The sequence below is a fragment of the Salmo salar genome, chromosome ssa09, assembly GCF_905237065.1.
Source record: "Salmo salar chromosome ssa09, Ssal_v3.1, whole genome shotgun sequence".
NCBI lineage: Eukaryota > Metazoa > Chordata > Actinopteri > Salmoniformes > Salmonidae > Salmo > Salmo salar.
The window spans coordinates 7208378-7228978 of NC_059450.1; the positions used below are offsets into that span (position 1 = coordinate 7208378).

Below are 20601 nucleotides of genomic sequence, written 5' to 3' on the forward strand. Positions count from 1 at the left end.
CCAGTGTACATATGCCCTTGTTTTAGGTTGTGTGTCCTGCTGAAAGGTGAATTAATCTCCCATTGTCTGGTGGAAAGCAGACTAAACCAGGTTTTCCTCTAGAATTTTCCCTGGGCTTAGCTCCATTCTGTTTGTTTATTTTTTTTATCCTGGAAAAACTCCTCAGTCCTTAACGATTACAAGCATACCCATAACATGATGCAGCCACCACCATGCTTGAAAATAGGAGAGTGGTACGCAGTAATGTGTTGTATTGGATTTGCCCCAAACACAACACTTTGTATTCACGACAAAAAGTTAATTGCTTTGTCACATTATTTGCAGTATTACTTTTGTGCCCGGTTGCGAACAGGATGCATGTTTTGGATTATTTTTTATTCTGTACAGGCTTCCTTATTTTCACTCTGTTAAGTAGGTTAGTATTGTGGAGAAACTACAATGCTGATCCATCTTCAGTTTTCCCCTATCACAGACATTAAACTTTAACAGTTTTAAAGTCACCATTGGCCTCATGGTGAAGTCCATGTGCAATTTCCTTCCTCTCCGGTGACTGAGTTAGGAAGGATGCCTGTATCTTTGTAGTGAATGGGTGTATTGATACACCATCCAAAGTGTAATTAATAACTTAACCATGCTCAAAGGGATATTCAAAGTCTGCTTTAAAGTGTGTGTGTGTGTGTGTGTGTGTGTGTGTGTGTGTATACACTGCTCAAAAAAATAAAGGGAACACTTAAACAACACAATGTAACTCCAAGTCAATCACACTTCTGTGAAATCAAACTGTCCACTTAGGAAGCAACACTGATTGACAATAAATTTCACATGCTGTTGTGCAAATGGAATAGACAACAGGTGGAAATTATAGGCAATTAGCAAGACACCCCCAATAAAGGAGTGGTTCTACAGGTGGGGACCACAGACCACTTCTCAGTTCCTATGCTTCCTGGCTGATGTTTTGGTCACTTTTGAATGCTGGCGGCGCTTTCACTCTAGTGGTAGAATGAGACGTAGTCTACAACCCACACAAGTGGCTCAGGTAGTGCAGCTCATCCAGGATGGCACATCAATGCGAGCTGTGGCGAGAAGGTTTGCTGTGTCTGTCAGCGTAGTGTCCAGAGCATGGAGGCGCTACCAGGAGACAGGCCAGTACATCAGGAGACGTGGAGGAGGCCGTAGGAGGGCAACAACCCTGCAGCAGGACCGCTACCTCCGCCTTTGTGCAAGGAGGAGCAGGAGAAGCACTGCCAGAGCCCTGCAAAATGACCTCCAGCAGGTCACAAATGTGCATGTGTCTGCTCAAACGGTCAGAAACAGACTCCATGAGGGTGGTATGAGGGCCCGACGTCCACAGGTGGGGGTTGTGCTTACAGCCCAACACCGTGCAGGATGTTTGGCATTTGCCAGAGAACACCAAGATTGGCAAATTCGCCACTGGCGCCCTATGCTCTTCACAGATGAAATCAGGTTCACACTGAGCACGTGACAGACGTGACAGAGTCTGGAGACGCCGTGGAGAACGTTCTGCTGCCTGCAACATCCTCCAGCATGACCGGTTTGGCGGTGGGTCAGTCATGGTGTGGGGTGGCATTTCTTTGGGGGGCCGCACAGCCTTCCATGTGCTCCATGGGTTGATAAATTGGATTTCCATTGATTATTTTTGTGATTTTGTTGTTAGCACATTCAACTATGTAAAGAAAAAAGTATTTAATAAGATTCTTTCATTCAGATCTAGGATGTGTTGTTTAAGTGTTCCCTTTATTTTTTTGAGCAGTGTGTGTGTGTGTGTGTGTGTGTGTGTGTGTGTGTGTGTGTGTGTGTATATATATATATATATATATATATATATATATATATATATATATATATATATATATATATATATATATATATATATATATATATATATATACCCCAATAGGTGCGATGCATTGGAAAACTTCCCTGGTCTTTGTGATTAAATCTGTGTTTGAAATTCCCTGCTCGTCTGAGGGACCTTATAGATGGTATGTCTGGGGTACAGAGATGAGGTAGTGGTTCAAAAATCATGTTAAACACTATTATTGCACACACAGTGAGTCCATGCAATTTATTATGTGACTGACTTGTTCAGCACATTTTTATTCCTGAATTTATTTAAGCTTGCCGTAAGAAGGGGGTTGAATACTTATTGACTCAAGACCTTTAATATTTATTTTTCCATTAATTTGTAAAACATGTGAAAAACGTAATTCCAGTGTGACATTATGGGGTATTGTGTGTAGGCGAGTGACACATCTCAATTTAATCCATTTTAAATTGAGCCAGTAACAACAAAAAAAAATAGAAAACGTAAAGGAGTGTGAATAATTTCTGAATGCACTGTAACTTCCCCCTAATCTGGGAGGTGAAAGGCACCAGGTAGAGGGTTGTACTGGACTGTATGTGGATGCAGGGCCAGGTGGGGATTTGGAGAGTGGGGAGGAGAGGCACGGTATTAGGGGAGTAGGGATTTGACTCTGGTATAAAGCAGCTGGTCTGGAATCTTTCAGACAGTGGAGATGTGAAAGTGTTTCTTGGATAGGTGTGTGTGTGTGTGTGTGTGTGTGTGTGTGTGTGTGTGAGAGAGGGGCTATGGGAGGGGAACGTATATGATGTGCATGAGAGACATGGACCTGCATATTCCGTAGTAGTCCTTGTGCTCTGCATAATACAACATTTCTGCAGCATTCAGCTCCTAGCTTTGTGATAATCTCATTGTTTACATTACTGACATCCTCCTCTCCTATTGACCTGTCCTATCGCGCCACTCCAGACATTACACCCTCCTAATGCCCCCTCTAAACCATCCCTTCCTCTGGTCTAATGTTACAGCTATATTCCTGCTACTGCTGCTACTATTATTAATGTGACCGATGCTACTACTTCCGCTAACGCTAATAGCCTACTACTAGCCAAATCAGCATTTCCTGTAACCTAAGGAGCTAACCTAAATGGCTAGTAGCTGAATTGCTGATTTTGCAGTTTTTGCGTTGTCACCATTTGAAATGAACCTACTGGCAGTTAGCCTATGCTAACTGAAGCTACTGTTGCTAGTATTAGCATAGCATTGCTCTGTTGTCATTTATGGCGGGTACAACTGACATTTATGTGCGTCTTCCTCTGCTGGCGGCTGATTGTGTGAGGACAGATGCGGTGGGATATGAACTCCCACGATGGGCATTAACCCCGCGAGTGCCAAACTCTGAGGTCACAGTGCAACCACATAGCTCTGAATCTCTTGTCTCTTGTTTTAATCACAGACACACTTTCTGCAAAGCCCCTATATTTTCATCTATCTTTCATCTATCTATTGTTGTCTCCATAACCCTATCAGTCTTTGTTGGTTTTGTCTGTCTCTCTGTGTTGGCCACTATAATCAAATATGTTCCAGTTCTGTCTATGGGATAAATAAGACTTGGAAAGTTTGAGATGGTGGAAAGCACTAAGTAGGAGTGTGGTAAATAACTTGACAATAAAGGTTATACAGTAGTAGTGCTGTTATTCCATGAAGGTGTAGTGGGTGGTTGAAGTGTGCCATTTCTTTCCTCAGTTATTAAAAGGGTGTTTATATTATGTTCTGAAGACTCTTCTTCCTGTACGCCTACTGTAGGCACTCTCGCCTCAGCCAAAACGTCCCCCCTCTACGATTTTACCTCTCTCTTTCATCCTTCCCACCATTGCTCACCTCTCCACATTTAGCCTTTTGCAATACACCTGAAACAGCAGGCCATTTTAACTCGGGACCTGACGATGACTCACCCAGCACCACCAATGGATTTCATTCAAATCTGTGCTAAACACACAAGTGATGTCAGAGCCTCTCCCTCTCCTTTCTCTGCTACTTTACACCCCTGTCAATCATGTCTCTCACTGCTGGGCCTGGCAGGAGGTAGAGATGATGGAACAAAGAGGGAAAAAAGGGAAAGAAAGACCGAACCCCTCTGCTTGAACAGTGCTCCACTCTCTCCTGAAGAGCAGGAGGGTGGGTGGGAGAGCGATCGGGAGGGCGGTAGAGAGAGCAGAAGATTGGAAGGAGGAGAACAGGAGGGAGAACGGAGGGAACAAAAAAAAGAGACTGATTCCCCTGTTCATCGATCGTCACCTGAGTGATGGGGCCGGGGGGCACTGGCCTGCCTACACAGCCTAGGCTATCCAGGAATGCTACTGTACACACACAATTACAGACACACACATACATACAACCACCAGGGCGCTACAGTGCTACCATTTTGGGGATATACAGTATGCTACCTGGAATTTTTATTTGTGAGCACCAGTGCCCCTAGAAAAATCACCCAGATAATTGTTCTAGTGATTATTTTGCTGTACAGCAGCCTCTGAATGCCATAGGGAATACATTGAGTGCAGATATTCGTGCTATAGGATTCAGATAGGACTAATGTAGGCTATATCTCAATCTATAAATCTGTTTTTCTATTGCCACTTAACCCTGTATTTTGTAATTGCTGGCAATTCTTACCATTAATACCTCAAATATTTTTCATTGTGCATTCAGTGCTACCGAATGGTGTTCAACATTTCATTAAACCGAATAGGTACTGTACTGAATGACTTGTTGATTATGGTTGCCCAGAGGGTGATTGTCAATGGTGTGCTGCATCAGGACTCTGTTATCACCTGAACTCTGGTTATGTGGACGGGCAACTTCCTCCAAATTGTTAAGAACTAATGGGCCCACCTCTGTGTCCATTTTGTAGTAGTTAGCTGAACCAAGTTTGACGCATGCCTCCACACGGAAGGAGAGTCATTGTTTTCAGCAGCGTTAGCCAGCACTGCCAAATGTCTGGCTACCGCTCGCCTGATTGCAGCCATACTACTTGCCAGGAGAACTGGGTTACTGTAAACTACCTACCGGTTCTAAATCCCTCAAGTGTGTGACATTGATCAAATAATGGTGTACGATAAAACCTACGGACCCCCCCCCCATTATCATATTGGAGGAAGAAATACAGAAATCAATGAATAAATATATACAGTACCAGGCAAAAGTTTGGACACACCAACCCGTTCAAGGGTTTTGCTTTATTTTCACTATTTTCTGCATTGTAGAATAATAGTGAAGACACAAACTATGAAATAACATATATGGAATCATGTAGTAACCAAAAAAGTGTTAAACAAATCAAAATATACTTTATTTTTTACATTCTTCAAAGTAGCCACCCTTTGCCTTGATGACAGCTTTGCACACTATTGGCATTCTCTCAACCAGCTTCGTGAGGTAGTCATCTGGAATGCTTTAACAACAGTCTTGAAGGAGTTCCCACATATGCAGAGCACTTGTTGAAGGAGTTCCCACATATGCAGAGCACTTGTTGGCTGCTTTTCCTTCACTCTGCGGTCCAACTCATCCCAAACCATCTCAATTGGGTTGAGGTTGTGTGATTGTTGAGGCCAGGTCATCTGATGCCGCACTCATCACTCTCCCCCTTGGTCAAATAGCCTTTACACAGCCTGGAGGTGTGTGTTGGGTCATTTGTCATGTTGAAAAACAATTGATAGTTTCACTAAGTGCAAACCAGATGGGATGGCGTATCACTGCAGAATGCTTTGGTAGCCATGCTGATTAAGTGTGCCTTGAATTCTAAATAACTCACTGACAGTGTCACCAGCAAAGCACCATTACACCTCCTCCATGCTTCACATTGGGAACAACATGCAGAGATCATCCGTTCACCTACTCTGCGTCTCAAAGACACAGCGGTTGGAACCAAAAATCTCAAATTTGGACTCATCACACCAAAGGACAGATTTCCATCGGTCTAATATCCATTGCTCGTGTTTCTTGGCCCAAGCAAGTCTTCTTCTTATTGGTGTCCTTTAGTAGTGGTTTCTTTGCAGCAATTTGACCATGAAGGCCTGATTCACGTAGTCTCCTCTGAACAGTTGATGTTGAGATGTCTGTTACTTGAAATCTGTGAAGCATTTATTTAGGCTGCAATCTGAGGGGCAGTTAATTGCCGATTTCTGAGGCTGGTAACTCTAATGAACTTATCCTCTGCAGCAGAGGTAACTCTGGGTCTTCCTTTCCTGTGGCGGTCCTCATGAAAGCCAGTTTTATCAGCGCTTGATGGTTTTTGCAAATGCACTTTTCGGATTGGATGACCTTCATGTTTTAAGTAATGATGGACTGTTTCTCTTTTCTTATTTGAGCTGTTCTTGCCATAATATGGACTTGGTCTTTTACCAAATAGGGCTATCTTCTGTATACCAACCCTACCTTGTCACAACACAACTGGCTCAAACTCATTAAGAAGGAAAGAAATTCTATAAATGCACTTTCAACAAGGCACACCTGTTAATTGAAATGCATTCCAGGTGACTACCTCATGATGCTGGTTGAGAGAATGCCAAGTGTGTGCAAAGCTGTCATCAAGGAAAAGGGTGGCTACTTTGTTTACATTGTTTAAGCCGCGAGGTTCAAAGCCTGGGAAAGAAGTTGCGGCTTATAGTCCGGAATTTACGGTATGTGGTGGAAAATGTATGAATTTGCCTGGTAATTTATTTATTTGTGTATTCATTTATTCATCTATTTGTGTGCATTTTATTTATTTGTAATTATGGCATGTTTGGTCCTCCAGACACATGTGCTCCTTGTAAAATGTCAGCCTAGAGCCCTGCACACTACATCTGTAGTGATGCTATACTCATCTAGGGTGTTTGTGTTTTGAACCCAAACGATGAAATCACGAGGCCACACACCTTAAGGTAAAGTAGGCTTATTGTGTGTGTGGGAATCAGAATCAGTTTGATCCATTTTCAACATTACTGAGTCAACTGGGTTGTAGCACTGTATTGTGTGGGTTCTGAAGTTTTACTGCTCTCGTCTGAACCAAACGAAGTGAACTCAGCGTTTCCGAGGGGTGAGGGAGTTCGTATTGATGTGGTAACAACTGTGATTGTGGCATTTTAAATCAGTAGCAGTCCCATGCATTTAGTGCTGTATAATCACATAATTATCACACAGGCATCAGAAGCTGCTATTAGTTAAACTGTGAAAGCATTACTTTGAAGTATGTGTACTGTATAATTTACTCTGTGTTGTGTGTGTGCATGCATACACATGTATCAATGTCAGGAAGTATTACACTGAACAAAAATAGAAACGTAACATGTAAAGTGTTGGTCCAATGTTTCATGACCTGAAATAAAAAATCCCAGAAATGTTCCATATGCATAAAACGCTTATCTCAAATTTTGTGCACAAATTTGTTTACATCCCTGTTAGTGAGCATTTCTCCTTTGCCAAGATAATACATCCACCTGATAGGTGTGGCATATCAAGAAGCTCATTAAACAGCATTATCATTACACAGGTGCACCTTGTGCTGGGGACAAAAGGCCACTTTAAAATGTGCAGTTATGTCTCAACACAATGCCACTGATGTCTCAAGTTTTGAGGGAGCGTGCAATTGGCATGCTGACTGCATGTATGGCGTCCTGTGGGCGAGCAGCTTCCTGATGTCAACGTTGTGAACAGAGTGCCCCATAGTGGTGGGGTTATGGTATGAACAGGCATAAGCTACGGACAATGAACATAATTGCATTATATTGAAGGCAATTTGAATGCACAGATACTGTGACGAGATCCTGAAGCCCATAGTCGTGCCATTAATCCGCAGCCAACACCTCGTTTCAGCATGATATTGCACGGCCCCATGTCGCAAGGATCTGTACACAATTCCTGAAAGCTGAAAATATATCCCAGTTCTTCCATGGCCTGCATACTCACCAGACATGTTTGGGATGCTCTGGATCAACGTGTACTACAGCGTGTTCCAGGTCCCGCCACAATCCAGCAACTTCGCGCAGCCATTGAAGAGGAGTGGGACAACATTCCACAGGCCGCATGGCTGGAGTTTGACTGTTCTCTCCCCCCCCACCTGGGCTGGGCTCCAGTGTTTGTTTAGACTATTAGGTCCAGAGTGTAGTGTGTGTATATGTGTGTGAGGCTCTACAGATGCTACACACTCCAGAGGCCAAAACACAGGAGAAGGGGAGAGTGAGAAAAGAGGCATTGCACAGAGAAAGGGGAGACAAAGGCCAGTGTCTATCAATCTGGCACCCGCCTGAGTGAACAGTCTCATCCTCCCTTCTCTTCTCCTCCACTAGACTCATTTCTTTGTCTCTCTCATCCCTCTCTTCTTTACTAGGCTGCTTTGACTGTCTTCTCTACCGGCTGCTTTTTGTATCCTCCCAAATCTCTCGTTTTTATTTGATCTTTTCTCCTTTACCTGGTCAGGGCCCGTATCCACAAAGCCTCTGAGTAGGAGTGCTGGGATCAGATCCCCACCTGTCCCATGTCATTTTATTCATTATGATCTAAAAGGCGAAACAGACCCTAGATCATCATACTACTCTGAGAGGCTTTGGTGTCTTTTACACAGCTTCTCATCTAACACAGCCTCACTCACCGAGATCTCACTTTCCCTTTCACTGTCTCGCACTCTCGCCCTATCACTTTTCCTCCCTTGTGTGATATCTGTCCTTGGCTCTGTCCTCTCTCTCTTGCTCGCTCTCCCTCGCTCCACTCATGTCACTCCATCTCTCATTGCCCCACCACACTGAAGTAGTTATGTCATAGATATATATGATACTCGGGAGGGGTGCTTTGTTGAGCTGGAACAGTAGGAACATGTTCTTTCTTGGCCACAGCTGCACCATGTAGTCGTTCTGTACTCACTGGGTCTCAAATGGAGAGTTGTCCTGTTGCAGTGGACAGAGAATAGACCTACACCGCCCTCGTGTGGTCACTACTGCGCAATACATCAATCGGTCGACATTGATGCTATGCCGCTAAACATATGGTTTTGATGTGAAAGTGTTTTATTACTGAATGTGGAAGTGATTTTGAAGGGTGTAGTGTCTGTTATAAACACATTAAAGGGCCACCTCAAAGGATGTTGCAGCACCTATTTCGAGTAATTCCTGTCGTAGAGCAGAAATTCTTGTTTAGGTTCCACCTTGAAGACTGACGCAGGCTGCTAATACAGTGCATTCGTAAAGTTTTCACACCCCTTCACTTAAAATCCTTTTTTTTTTATTTATTTATTTTTTTTTAAATAAGGCTGCTCCATTATTTTTATGTGTGTGTATATCTATCTATCTTCCTTCATCAATCTACACACAATACCCCATGATGACAAAGCAAAACTGTTTTTTTTTTTTAAATTTGGGGCAAATTTACATATGTATTCAGACCCTTTACTCTATTTTGTTGAAGCATCTTTGGCAGCGATTACAGCCTCGAGTCTTCATGGGTATGACGCTACATGCTTGGCACACCTGTATTTGGAGTTTCTCCCATTCTTCTCTGCAGATTCTCTCAAGCCAGGCTGGATGGGGAGTGTCGCTGCACAGCAATTTTCAGGTCTTTCCAGAGATGTCCGGACTCTGGCTGTGCCGCTAAAGGACATTCAGAGACTTGTCCCGAAGCCACTCCTGCGTTGTCTTGACTGTGTGCTTAGGGTCATTGTCCTGTTGGAAGACGAACCTTCGGCCCAGTCTGAGGTCATGAGGGCTCTGGAGCAAGTTTTCATGAAGGATCTCTCTGTACTTTGCTCCAGTCATCTTTCCCTCGATCCTGACTAGTCTCCCAGTCTCTGCCACTGAAAAATATCCCCGCAGCATGATGTTGCCACCGCCATGCTTCACCGTAGGGATAGTATTGGCCAAGTAATGAGCGTTGCCTGGTTTCCTCCAGACCTGATGCTTGGCATTCAGGCCAAAGAGTTGAATCTTGGTTTCATCAGACCAGAGAATCTTGTTTCTCGTGGTCTGAGTCCTTTAGGTGCCTTTTGGCAAACTCCAAGCGGGCTGTCATGTGCCTTTTACTGAAGAGTGGCTTCCATCTGGCCACTCTACCATAAAGGCCTGATTGGTGGAGTGCTGCAGAGATGGTTGTCCTTCTGGAAGGTTCTCCCATCTCCAAAGAGGATCGAGCTCTGTCAGAGTGACCATTGTGGTGGAATATTCTATTCAAGTGAGAGAGACTTGGTCATTTCTTCAAACAATCATCTTTATTCAATATCGATTAATTATTGCAATTATGAAACCGTCGACCCAACGGTCTTGACTGTTGGGCCGAGAGCCTACCCTTTAAAGACCATGCTGTTCCTTATATACCCGATACCAAGATTTCTCAAAGCTGGTACAACCCCTCCCATTGAGATTGGGGGCACCATAAGCCACTTTGGGTTCATCCTGTGGTCACATGCTTCTGGTGTTGTCTCCCAGATGCCAGGATAATCAGGAATACTGAGGCCTTTGTTCTGTTCCTCCAGGCTATCTCGGTGACATCCACCACATCTGATCTATGGAATGCCAGCTGTAGCTGTAGGTTTTTTTAAATTTTTTATCACCAAGCCATCACTTAATCAGTTGCCAGCCCAAGCTCCATAAAGACTTCTCTCAGTTAACTCAGAAAAGGAGAGCGAGAGTCCTAAGAACCTTACTCTGTTTTATTTAATAATCATTTGGTGCAGAAATATAACATCATCTTGTAATCCTGCTAACACACCATTGGGTTCTAGGTCACCTCCCTGACCAAGGCCCTTCTCCCCCGATTGTTCAGTTTGGCTGGGCGGCCAGCTCTAGGAAGAGTCTTGGTGGTTCCAAACTTCTTGCATTTTAAGAATGATGGAAGCCACTGTGTTATTTGGGACCATCAATGTTGTAGATTCTTTTTTGTAGCCTTCCCCAGATCTGTGCCTCAACACAATCCTGTCTCGGAGCTCTACGGACAATTCCTTCAACCTCATGGCTTGGTTTTTGCTCTGACATGCACTGTCAACTGTGGGACCTTATATAGACAGGCGTGTACTTTTCTAAATCATGTCCAATCAATTGAATTTACCACAGGTGGACTCCAAGTTGTGGAAACATCAAGGATGGTCAATGGAAACAGGATGCACCTGAGCTCAATTTCGAGTCTCACAGCAAAGGGTCTGAATACTTATGTAAATAAGCTGTACTGTTTTTATTTTTAATACTTTTGCAAACATTTCTAAACACCTGTTTTCACTGACATTATGGGGTATTGTCTGTAGATTGATGAGGAACATTTTTATTTCATCAATTTTAGAATAAGGCTGTAACGTGGAAAAAAGTGAAGGGGTCTGAATACTTTCCGAATGCACTACATATTCAGGAATTGGGGGTGGGAACGTGTTGATTTCCTCGTGTAGCAGACAAATAGGGCACTGGCGGTCAGTGTAAGTAGCTAGCATGCTAACCTTAGCCAGCTAGTGGAAGTTATGAGCACCATTTCAGTTAAGAGTGGCATACTGTAAGTCAGGTGAAAATAATAATTTCAGAAAGACTACCAGCCTACCTGTTATGAGTCTCAGCGGTGCCTGTATGAGCTGTTGACATGCTGAGGGTTGGCGTTTTTCTGACTCTTGCCGTTTGATAATTCCAGTGAAACTATTGGATTCCAGACTTCATTAATATTTGGACATGCACACGGACATTATCAAATCGCTATATTTTTTGTTCTCTTATTTCAGCACGCTAGCTAGCTATATATCACAATGCATTATCTAAATTGTGCAGCTATAAATCAATGCATTATCTAAATGAATTTGCATTAAACTTTAGGAGTCAAAACCATTCATCTTGGGGCGAAGCGGGGTTCTAAAGCGTGCAAAAACATTAGTTTGCACCCCCTATTTTAATTTGCTCCATGAGAAGTGTAGGGTCGTCACAGCCACAAAGTCATAAACGCTGTTAATTTGAACATTTTTCTTCTTAAAAACTGATTTTAAACCCAACTCACCTTCACCTTAAATTAAGACCAAAAAGCTCATTTTTGTTTTCATGAATTTGATATAGCCAATTTTGACCCAAAGGCCACAGAGAAAAGCCGTTTGGCTCTTAGATGACTAGCGAATTGGAAGAACTTTGCATCAGATGTTTATAATTAATAAATCTGAAGTCACAAATTCGGATTTAACCCTTCAAGCCCAAAATCGATTAGACTTTGAATAAGAATTGATTTACATTGTGAAACATCATGGGTAAGCTCTGGCCATCTTTCAGCTCAAAGTGGATTTCTACTGGTGTGGGTGTTTAAGTTCATTTGTACCAGACTCATTTAGGATGACTCGCACACCTATTGAGTTGTATTCTTACCTTTTCTTGTCATTGTATTTCAACCAATTCCATCTCACACTAATTCAAGGTAATGAAAGCCGCCAGAGATTCTGTATTCAGAAAGAAATGGTTAGCTTCATGCAACTTCAGGTCTTAATGGAAGGCAAATTAAATTTCAGCACAAAAATATTTATTCCGGCCTGTCGGCATGCAAGTCATTTCCTCTCCTTCCTTTTCTTTGCTGATTCGCTGCAGAAGCAAACAGAGTTTAGTGCAATGGATCATGACCTTTCAGTACAGATATTGAATGAGAAGTAACCAAAACGGAGCACACTGAATTGTTCAGTGACACAACAACACTATGCACATGCATGTGTACTTGCGTGCATGTTTCTCTTGTTCACTTATAGTGCTGAGCAGTTAACCAAAATGTCGGTTTTTCAACAACTAATTTACCAATGTCGGTTCAATTATTTGAATTCCATTTCATTCTGTTTTTTTTTTCTATGGGCTCGATGTGCAATTTCTGTAGAGAGAAATCAGATCAAGCCTGAACTGTGCGATATAGTAGGGAGTTTTCAACAGGCCAATATTCCAAATGGTTTAGTGCAGAAAACATAGTAATGAACTACAATGACCACAATCCATTGCGCGCCCGCTTAAACTTGTCCAGTCTGTGTAGAGCAGACACGGAGACTGACCATGTAGAGCCTTTCAATCTGACGTCTACAGTGGCCGTGCAGCATTTGCTACGATGAGGCCTCCACAGAAGTCAGAGCAGTCATACAGCTTGCGCTTTGGGGAGCTGTCATACTCATCCAATGAATTGGTCTGCACCGCACCACTCGTAGTGATTCAGTGCTAATCTCTATAGCCATCCATCTTAATTACAAGCCACAGGCTAAATGAAAAGACAAGACCTTACCTCTTCTGAGATTTTGGGGGCTGTTTCCCGGTGCTTGACATAGGAGCTCAGCCAAGATAGTATGACGTAAAAAGACTGCACCTTTGCCAAGATAATCCATCCACCTGACAGGTGTGGCATATCAAGAAGCTGATTAAACAGCATGATCATTACACAGGTGCACCTTGTGCTGGGGACAATAAAAGGCCTCTCTAAAAGGTGCAGTTTTGTCACACAACACAATGCCACAGATGTCAAGTTGAGGGAGTGTGCAATTGCATGCTGACTGCAGGAATGTCCACCAGACCTGTTGCCAGAGATTTGAATTTTCATTTCTCTATCATAAGCCACCTCAATGTCGTTTTAGAGAATTTGGCCGGACGTTCAGCCTGCCTCACAACCGCAGACCACGTGTAACCGCGGCAGCCCCGGACCTCCACATCTGGCTTCTTTACCTGCGGGATCGTCTGAGACCAGCCACCCGGACAGCTGACTAAACTGTGGGTTTGCACAATCAAAGAATTTCTGCACAAACTGTTAGAAATGATCCCAGGAAAGCTCATCTGCGTGCTCGTCGTCCTCACCAGGGTCTTGACCTGACTGCAGTTCGGCATCGTAACCAACTTCAGTGGGCAAATGCTCACCTTCGATGGCCACTGGCATGCTGGATAAGTGTGGTCTTCGCATGAATCCCGGTTTCAACTGTACCGGGCAGATGACAGACCGCATGTGGGCGAGCGGTTTTCTAATGTCAACGTTGTGATCAAGAGTGCCACATGGTGAGGTTATGGTATGGGCAGGCATAAGCTACGCATAACGAACACAATTGCATGTTATTGATGGCAACTTGAATGCATAGAGATACTGTGACGAGATCCTGAGGCCTATTATCGTGCCATTAATCAGCCGCAATCACCTCATGTTTCAGCACGATAATGTGATAATGTGCGGCCCCATGTCACAAGGATCTGTACACAATTCCTGGAAGCTGAAAATATCCCCGTTTTTCCATGGCCTGCATACTCACCAGACTTGTCACCCATTGAGCAAGTTTGGGATGCACTGGATCGACATGTTAGACAGCGTTTTCCAGCTCCCGCCGATATCCAGCAACTTCGCATGGTGGTCACACCAGATGCTGACTGGTTTTCAGTCAAAATCGGATTTTAGTAACCACATTGTGGGCCTGTTAAAATACATCAATCATGACAGATTTGACAAATATCCACGTTGTTAGATCAGATTTGTTGAATGTGTGCCAATCTAGCATCCTTCTATCCCCCACGGTCTGCATTCCATTGACCTCTCTACCGCATCTATCCCCATTACCGCCCCATTCTCTTTCCAGGAGTTCAAACTCATTTTCGTGTCTTTGAAATCCCTACACATCATAAAGATGTTTTATTGTGACTTGTTCTGATAGCCTTTCGTCAAAGTTCTGCAAGTGAGTTTGTGTTTATACAGGGTATACCGCCCCCACCTACGTCGACCAATCATGTCAATACGGAGCCCTCCGCATTGTTAAAAAAATTGTGAGGCTCACGGCATCACACTCTCCCTACAGAGCCTTTGGTCAGCATTTCCCAATCAAGCATAAATTGGCGTAAAGAGAAGAAAGCACACATGATCGAAAGGGATAGAAAGCAGTTGATCTAAGTGATTGATAGTTGGTATGCCTTGTTTACTTGAAATAACTACTAAAATTGTGATTTTGTCAGACAGCATAGGCAGCAGCTCTATAGAGATGAGATGTTGGTTTGGAATGAAATAATAAAGTGATCAAGTAAAACAATTTTTCTTAAAGTAATGTGAATAAATGATTGTTAATAAGTGATAAGCAGGACTTTTATTAATTGTTTTATTCACTGTTACAGCATTCAACCCTCATATTGCATAGTGCATTTAATGTCAAAATAATCAAACTGTGATATCCTTTTTTTATAATCAAACCGAACCGACCTTAAAAAGCACAAATCGTGGGGTGGCGCACAATTGGCCCAGCGTCGTCCGGGTTAGGGGAGGGTTTGGCCGGCAGGGATGTTTTTGACCCATCTCGCTCTAGCAATGCACGCTGACACGGTCGCTAGGTGTACGGTGTTTCCTCTGACACATTGGTGCAGCTGGCTTCCGGGTTAAGCAGGCATTGTGTCAAGAAGCAGTGCGGCTCGGCTGGGTTGTGTTTCGGAGGACACATGTCTCTCGACCTTTGCCTCTCCCGAGTCTGTAATGGGAGTTGCTGCAATGGGACAAGACTAACTACCAATTTGGATACCACTATTATTATTTTTTTAAAGCACTATTCGCTCAGCACTTCTCTTTCAAAAAAAGTGGGTGATATCTTGCTTCTCCTGCAGATATTCAGTGTTTCCGCCCTGGCTGCACTTGTTGGGCTGACTTTATTATCTCAATTATTTTCACGTTAGGTTATTGTACAGGGAACAGACAAAAACTCTGAGTAAAGCTCATAGAGTGCCAATAAATGGCACAGTTCTAAGATACAATTATGTGGTAAAGGTCCTCAATCAGTTAGTACATGTCTGTTGTCCCTGCCTGCTGCTTAGCAACACAGCACAGTGACTCTAAAGAATCCATCCCTTCCTCTTTTTCACCATGGCTTTCTCAAGTCGAGGCCCTTATGGTCCAACACGATGTAGAAAGAAGTGTCTGCATTGCTCTGCAGGGGCATTTTGATAAGTGGTTTGTGGGTACTTTTATACGTGTGTGCGTGCGTATTACATGGTATGTGTTTGTTTGTCTCTTTCTGGTCATGACTGAGTTTAGTTTGCTGTGACTTCCTTAGGAAGTCTTTTTGTTTCCTCCTCAGATTATCTGCAATAAATCAGTCTTCTACCGGGGTGACATGCTCTTTGCATTTCCCCATTTGCATGTGTGTGTAAGATTCGCTTATTGCCCCATTCTGAGTGCCTCACAGTATGTGTCGAAGTCCTAGACAGTGTGACATGGGAAACTCCGATCGACAAGATGTGGAGGCACATATTTCGCACCAAACAGGGTTTTCGTGTGCCCCAGGCAAGTATCACACCACGTGTGTGTGTGTGTGTGTGTGTGTGTGTGTGTGTGTGTGTGTGTGTGTGTGTGTGTGTGTGTGTGTGTGTGTGTATTGCTTGGCTCTGTGTGTGGTGTATTTTAGGAGCTAAAAAAGGGGTTTCAGTGACCTGAGAGGTAGGCGTAGGAAACGCATCTGGCAGTAGCCTCTGACCTTGACCGAGCTACTTATCCTTCCTGACTGTCACAGTGGAAAGGCAAAGGCCAGAGTACAGTCAAAATAGACCCTCCTAGATCCTCTGACTTCAAATAAGTTGACATTTTGTTATTCATCACTTGTGTCTGAGACTTTCTAGAATACATGAACAATGATGACTGAGAAACTATAAATGCTATCATTGTAGCAAAATGTTTTAGTAGTTATACCATTCTAAAGTCACTGATTTTGATACCTTGTTTTTTTTGGGGGGGGGGATACCCAGCACCACTTTGAGCAGATTTGCCTTGTCTCTGGGAATCGTACTCGTTCCATCTCTCTACAAAGAACTTGAATTACTTCTAGTCAGCACAGTGTGCAAAAGCCTATTGAGTGTTCTGTCAGGTGAAATGAACTAATTTACAACTTGGCTTAGAAAATGGGTTGCAGCCTTCTCGGAAGAGCAAGAGACTGTGGAACAATTGTCTATATTCGCTATTAGCTTTGTGTGTGTGTTAAAGGAGAACGTGGGTGGACAGGACGCAAGTTCACTGCCCCTCCACTGTGTCCATGTGTGTCACTTATTTATAGAGCCCACAACTCCTAGCCTAAAATAATGCCTTTATTGGTGGCTGACCCAATGTCATGTGGTAACATCATACAAAAACATAGCTTATTTTTCTCCTTCCATCGCCTCGACAACCAACCTTTGCTGTAAACGCTGCATGTGACGAGTCCTGTATGGGCCACGTCAATTCCGAGCCCAACCCGACCCACCCGCATAGAACTGTTTCAAGAGCCGATCCGTAACACGACAAATAACATACATTTATTTCATGTTTTTTTATGACTCCAGAGTAGTAGGCTATTATTCTCCTCCCTGTTAATTTGTCTGCATGTCTTTTCAACATTTGGATAAAAGGAAACCGTTCCATGAATTAAGAGTGAAAGGCCTATCTTATTAACACAATGAAATGCGGCACATTGAAAGCTTATAGCCGACATAATAAAACAAGACCTTTACATTCAATATTGTTTAGATAATCAAATAGTTTACTTGAAACTTTTCAATTAAACTATTCCAAGAATCGCATATTGTCTGCAAAAATGTATTTATTTAGTAGGCTCTACTCAAACTTTTACCAGCCACCAGTTTAAAATTGATATGGCCTGCGTTTGGTCTAAATGAACGAAAGCCTGAATTAACATAATAATGAACCGTTCCACTCGCCAGCTGATTTCTTTGCGGGTCAACTGTGCGGAACCACGGATATTTGACCCGATGCAAGACTCTGTGACATACAAAACTGAAATCCTTTTCCCTGTGACACCTTCCAATCAGGACCGGTCCCATATTACCTGGGTAGAGAAGGACTTTGCCAATATTAATGCCAAGGTAAGATTATTCCTCATTCATTGGCTTTAGCTTACTGCCAAGGCAATACACTCTGTTCCTCTATTGCTTTGCTGGGCTAAATCAATACTGTCAACAATGCTAGCATATGCAGCGACTAAATTATCTGTCTGACTCAAATGACTGGAGAGCTATTGCATTTCGCTCTATAGTCCATCCACCTAGGTGTGGCTGTCTGAGAAGAGAATGTATTTCTTTAGAAGTATTGGCACCTTGCTCACATCTTGGCTCTAAAAATGCACTCTTCGACATCAGTTTAAAATCCCTGTGGATTTTCTAAGGCTATCGTCACATAGCTTTAAAGGGATTCCTCAAGCTTCATTGACTCTCCATTTAAAGTGTCTCTTAGTCCAGGACTAGGCTCTGTGTTATTACTGTATGAAGACAGTTGATCTGCATTACAGTAGCAGTGATACACTATACAAGATGTCTTGATCTGGTTATAGTAGAGCAATAGAGCTCTATAGTATCTAATATGCAATCTTAGGAGCCTGCAAAAGAAAGTGACTTAGCAAGTAGATGGGGACTTTGAGTGAAATAGTGTTCTGTGAAGCTAAGAGGAAGTGTGTATTGACTCATATAGACACACAGTGACTGTGTTTGTAGGGATGTGGAAGGCCCTCTTCTCACACAAAGACAGGGGTAGAGACGAGGATGGCAGGAAAGAGGCTGTAAGCGATGCCTGTCATCAGGCTGTAAAAGTGTCCCGGTCTCTCTCTCTCTCTCTCTCTCTCTCGATCTCTCTCTCGTGCTCTCTTGCTCTCACTCTTTTTCCCCTGTCTCTCTTGCTGTCTGGGTCATGGTGTTGGCAGTTAGGGAGGCAACACCTCGTCACTCTGCCCGCTCTGTGACCATAGCCAAAGGGAAACGGGGCAGAGCGGCGCATGATGGGACGGGAGGGGCCGCTGACCTGTCAGTTCCAGCAGGAAGGAGGAGATTTATCATCTGTGACATCGACTTCAGAGAGGAGGGCTGAGGATGAACTGTCTCTCTCTCTACCTCTCTCTCATTCACACACTAGTTGTGTGGGTTCTGCATACAGGTCTCAGAGCAGACTCTTTGTTCCTTCCTGCCTCTCGCTCTCTCTCTCTCTCTCTCTCTCTCTCTCTCTCTCTCTGTGTTCAGCAGTAGCCAGAGCTCTCTGCTTTCAGAGGACAGGACACACAGAACTAACAGAGTTTGCTTACATACAGAGAGTACAACTTTCACCCCATCTTACCATGCAGTCTACCAGTCTGGTATGAGAGTGGGGACTCTGTCCGGAGGTAGGGGGGTTAGGACTGGGATGGGGTCTAGGCTGGCAAGGCGATGTTGAGATGGAAAAGGACAGGAGGAAGTTTAAAGTGAGCCGCTTGCTGACCCTCTACCTCTTCAAGAAGCACCATAACAAGGCTTTGACCAGCATCAGCGCACCACAGACACAGATTGGCCATGGCACCTCTACAGAGAAAGAGACAGGCAATGAGACAGACGCCTCCCATGCAGACAGTATCAACAGGACCCAGTGGAAGGTAATGTGGTCTTCACACTGGGGAGAATGGTCATGCAATTAAGTGAATTTTCGACTTAAGATGAAGGCTTCAGAATACAGAATTAGATCTTCGCTTATTGTCATATGATTGTGTGTGGACAATGGGGCAGGAGATGTCCGTTAGTCAGGATGTGTTGTCAGTGTTTCTCCTATATTCATTTAGCAGCGGCGGGGTACTGCTTGTTTTTTCAAAATAATTTATGGGATGGTGAATGACAAACAAAGTATGTAGAAAAGTTAATGGAGCTACTCAGCATAAAAATACATGTCTTCTCACTGTCAACTGCATTTATTTTCAGCAAACTTAACATGTGTAAATATTTGTATGAACATAACAAGATTGAACAACTGAGACAAACTGAACAAATTCCACAAACATGTGACTAACAGAAATGGAATAATGTGTCCCTGAACAAAGACCAGTACGGAAAAAAATGTATGAAATGTATGCATTCACTACTGTAAGTCACTCTGAATAAGAGCGTCTGCTAAATGACTAAAATGTAAACAAAGGGGGGGACAAAATCAAAAGTAACAGTCAGTATCTGGTGTGGCCACCAGCTGCATTAAGTACTGCAGTACATCTCCTCCTCATGGACTGCACCAGATTTGACAGTTCTTGCTGTGAGATGTTACCCCACTCTTCTACCAAGGCGCCTGCAAATTCCTGGACATTTCTGGGGGGATTTGCCCTAGCCCTCACCCTCCGATCCAACAGGTCCCAGACGTGCTCAATGGGATTGAGATCCGGGCTCTTCGCTGGCCATGGCAGAACACTGACATTCCTGTCTTGCAGGAAATCACGCACAGAACAAGCAGTATGTCTGGTGGTCATGCTGGAGGTTCATGTCAGGATGAGCCTGCAGGAAGGGTACCACATGAGGGAGGAGGATGTCTTCCCTGTAACGCACAGCGTTGAAATTGCCTCCAATGACAACAAGCTCAGTCCGATGATGCTGTGACACACCGCCTCAGACCATGACGAACCCTCCACCTCCAAATCGATCACGCTCCAGAGTACAGGCCTCGGTGTAACGCTCATTCCTTCGTCGATAAACGTCAATCCGACCATCACCCCTGGTGAGACAAAACCGCGATTCGTCAGTGAAGAGCACTTCTTGCCAGTCCTGTCTGGTCCAGCGACGGTGGGTTTGTGCCCATAGGCGACGTTGTTGCCGGTGATGTCTGGTGAGGACCTGCCTTACAACAGGCCTACAAGCCCTCAGTCCAGCCTCTCTCAGCCTATTGCGGACAGTCTGAGCACTGATGGAGGGATTGTGCGTTCTTGGTGTAACTCTGAGTTGTTGTTGCCATCATGTACCTGTCCCGCAGGTGTGATGTTTGGATGTACCGATCCTGTACAGGTGTTACACGTGGTCTGCCACTGCGAGGACGATCAGCTTTCCGTCCTGTCTCCC

At 43.8% G+C, this 20601-nt stretch overlaps 1 protein-coding gene across 4 annotated transcripts in view; it reads left to right on the forward strand.

Moving 5' to 3' along the window:
* Window positions 1–20601, forward strand: part of rps6ka1 (ribosomal protein S6 kinase a, polypeptide 1) — a 195000-nt gene that overhangs the window by 128645 nt on the left and 45754 nt on the right. Inside the window, exons 1-2 of one of the 4 annotated variants that reach the window (XM_014210104.2) lie at window positions 15879–16066; window positions 17581–17634. The exons of 2 other annotated variants lie outside the window; for them this stretch is intronic. In XM_014210104.2, the coding sequence (XP_014065579.2) occupies window positions 16019–16066; window positions 17581–17634 (102 nt within the window). In that variant the 5' untranslated portion in view covers window positions 15879–16018. Of the gene's footprint in view, window positions 1–15878; window positions 16067–17580; window positions 17635–18652; window positions 19164–20601 lie in introns of those variants that run through there. One more of the 4 variants, XM_014210102.2, reaches the window with a different exon arrangement.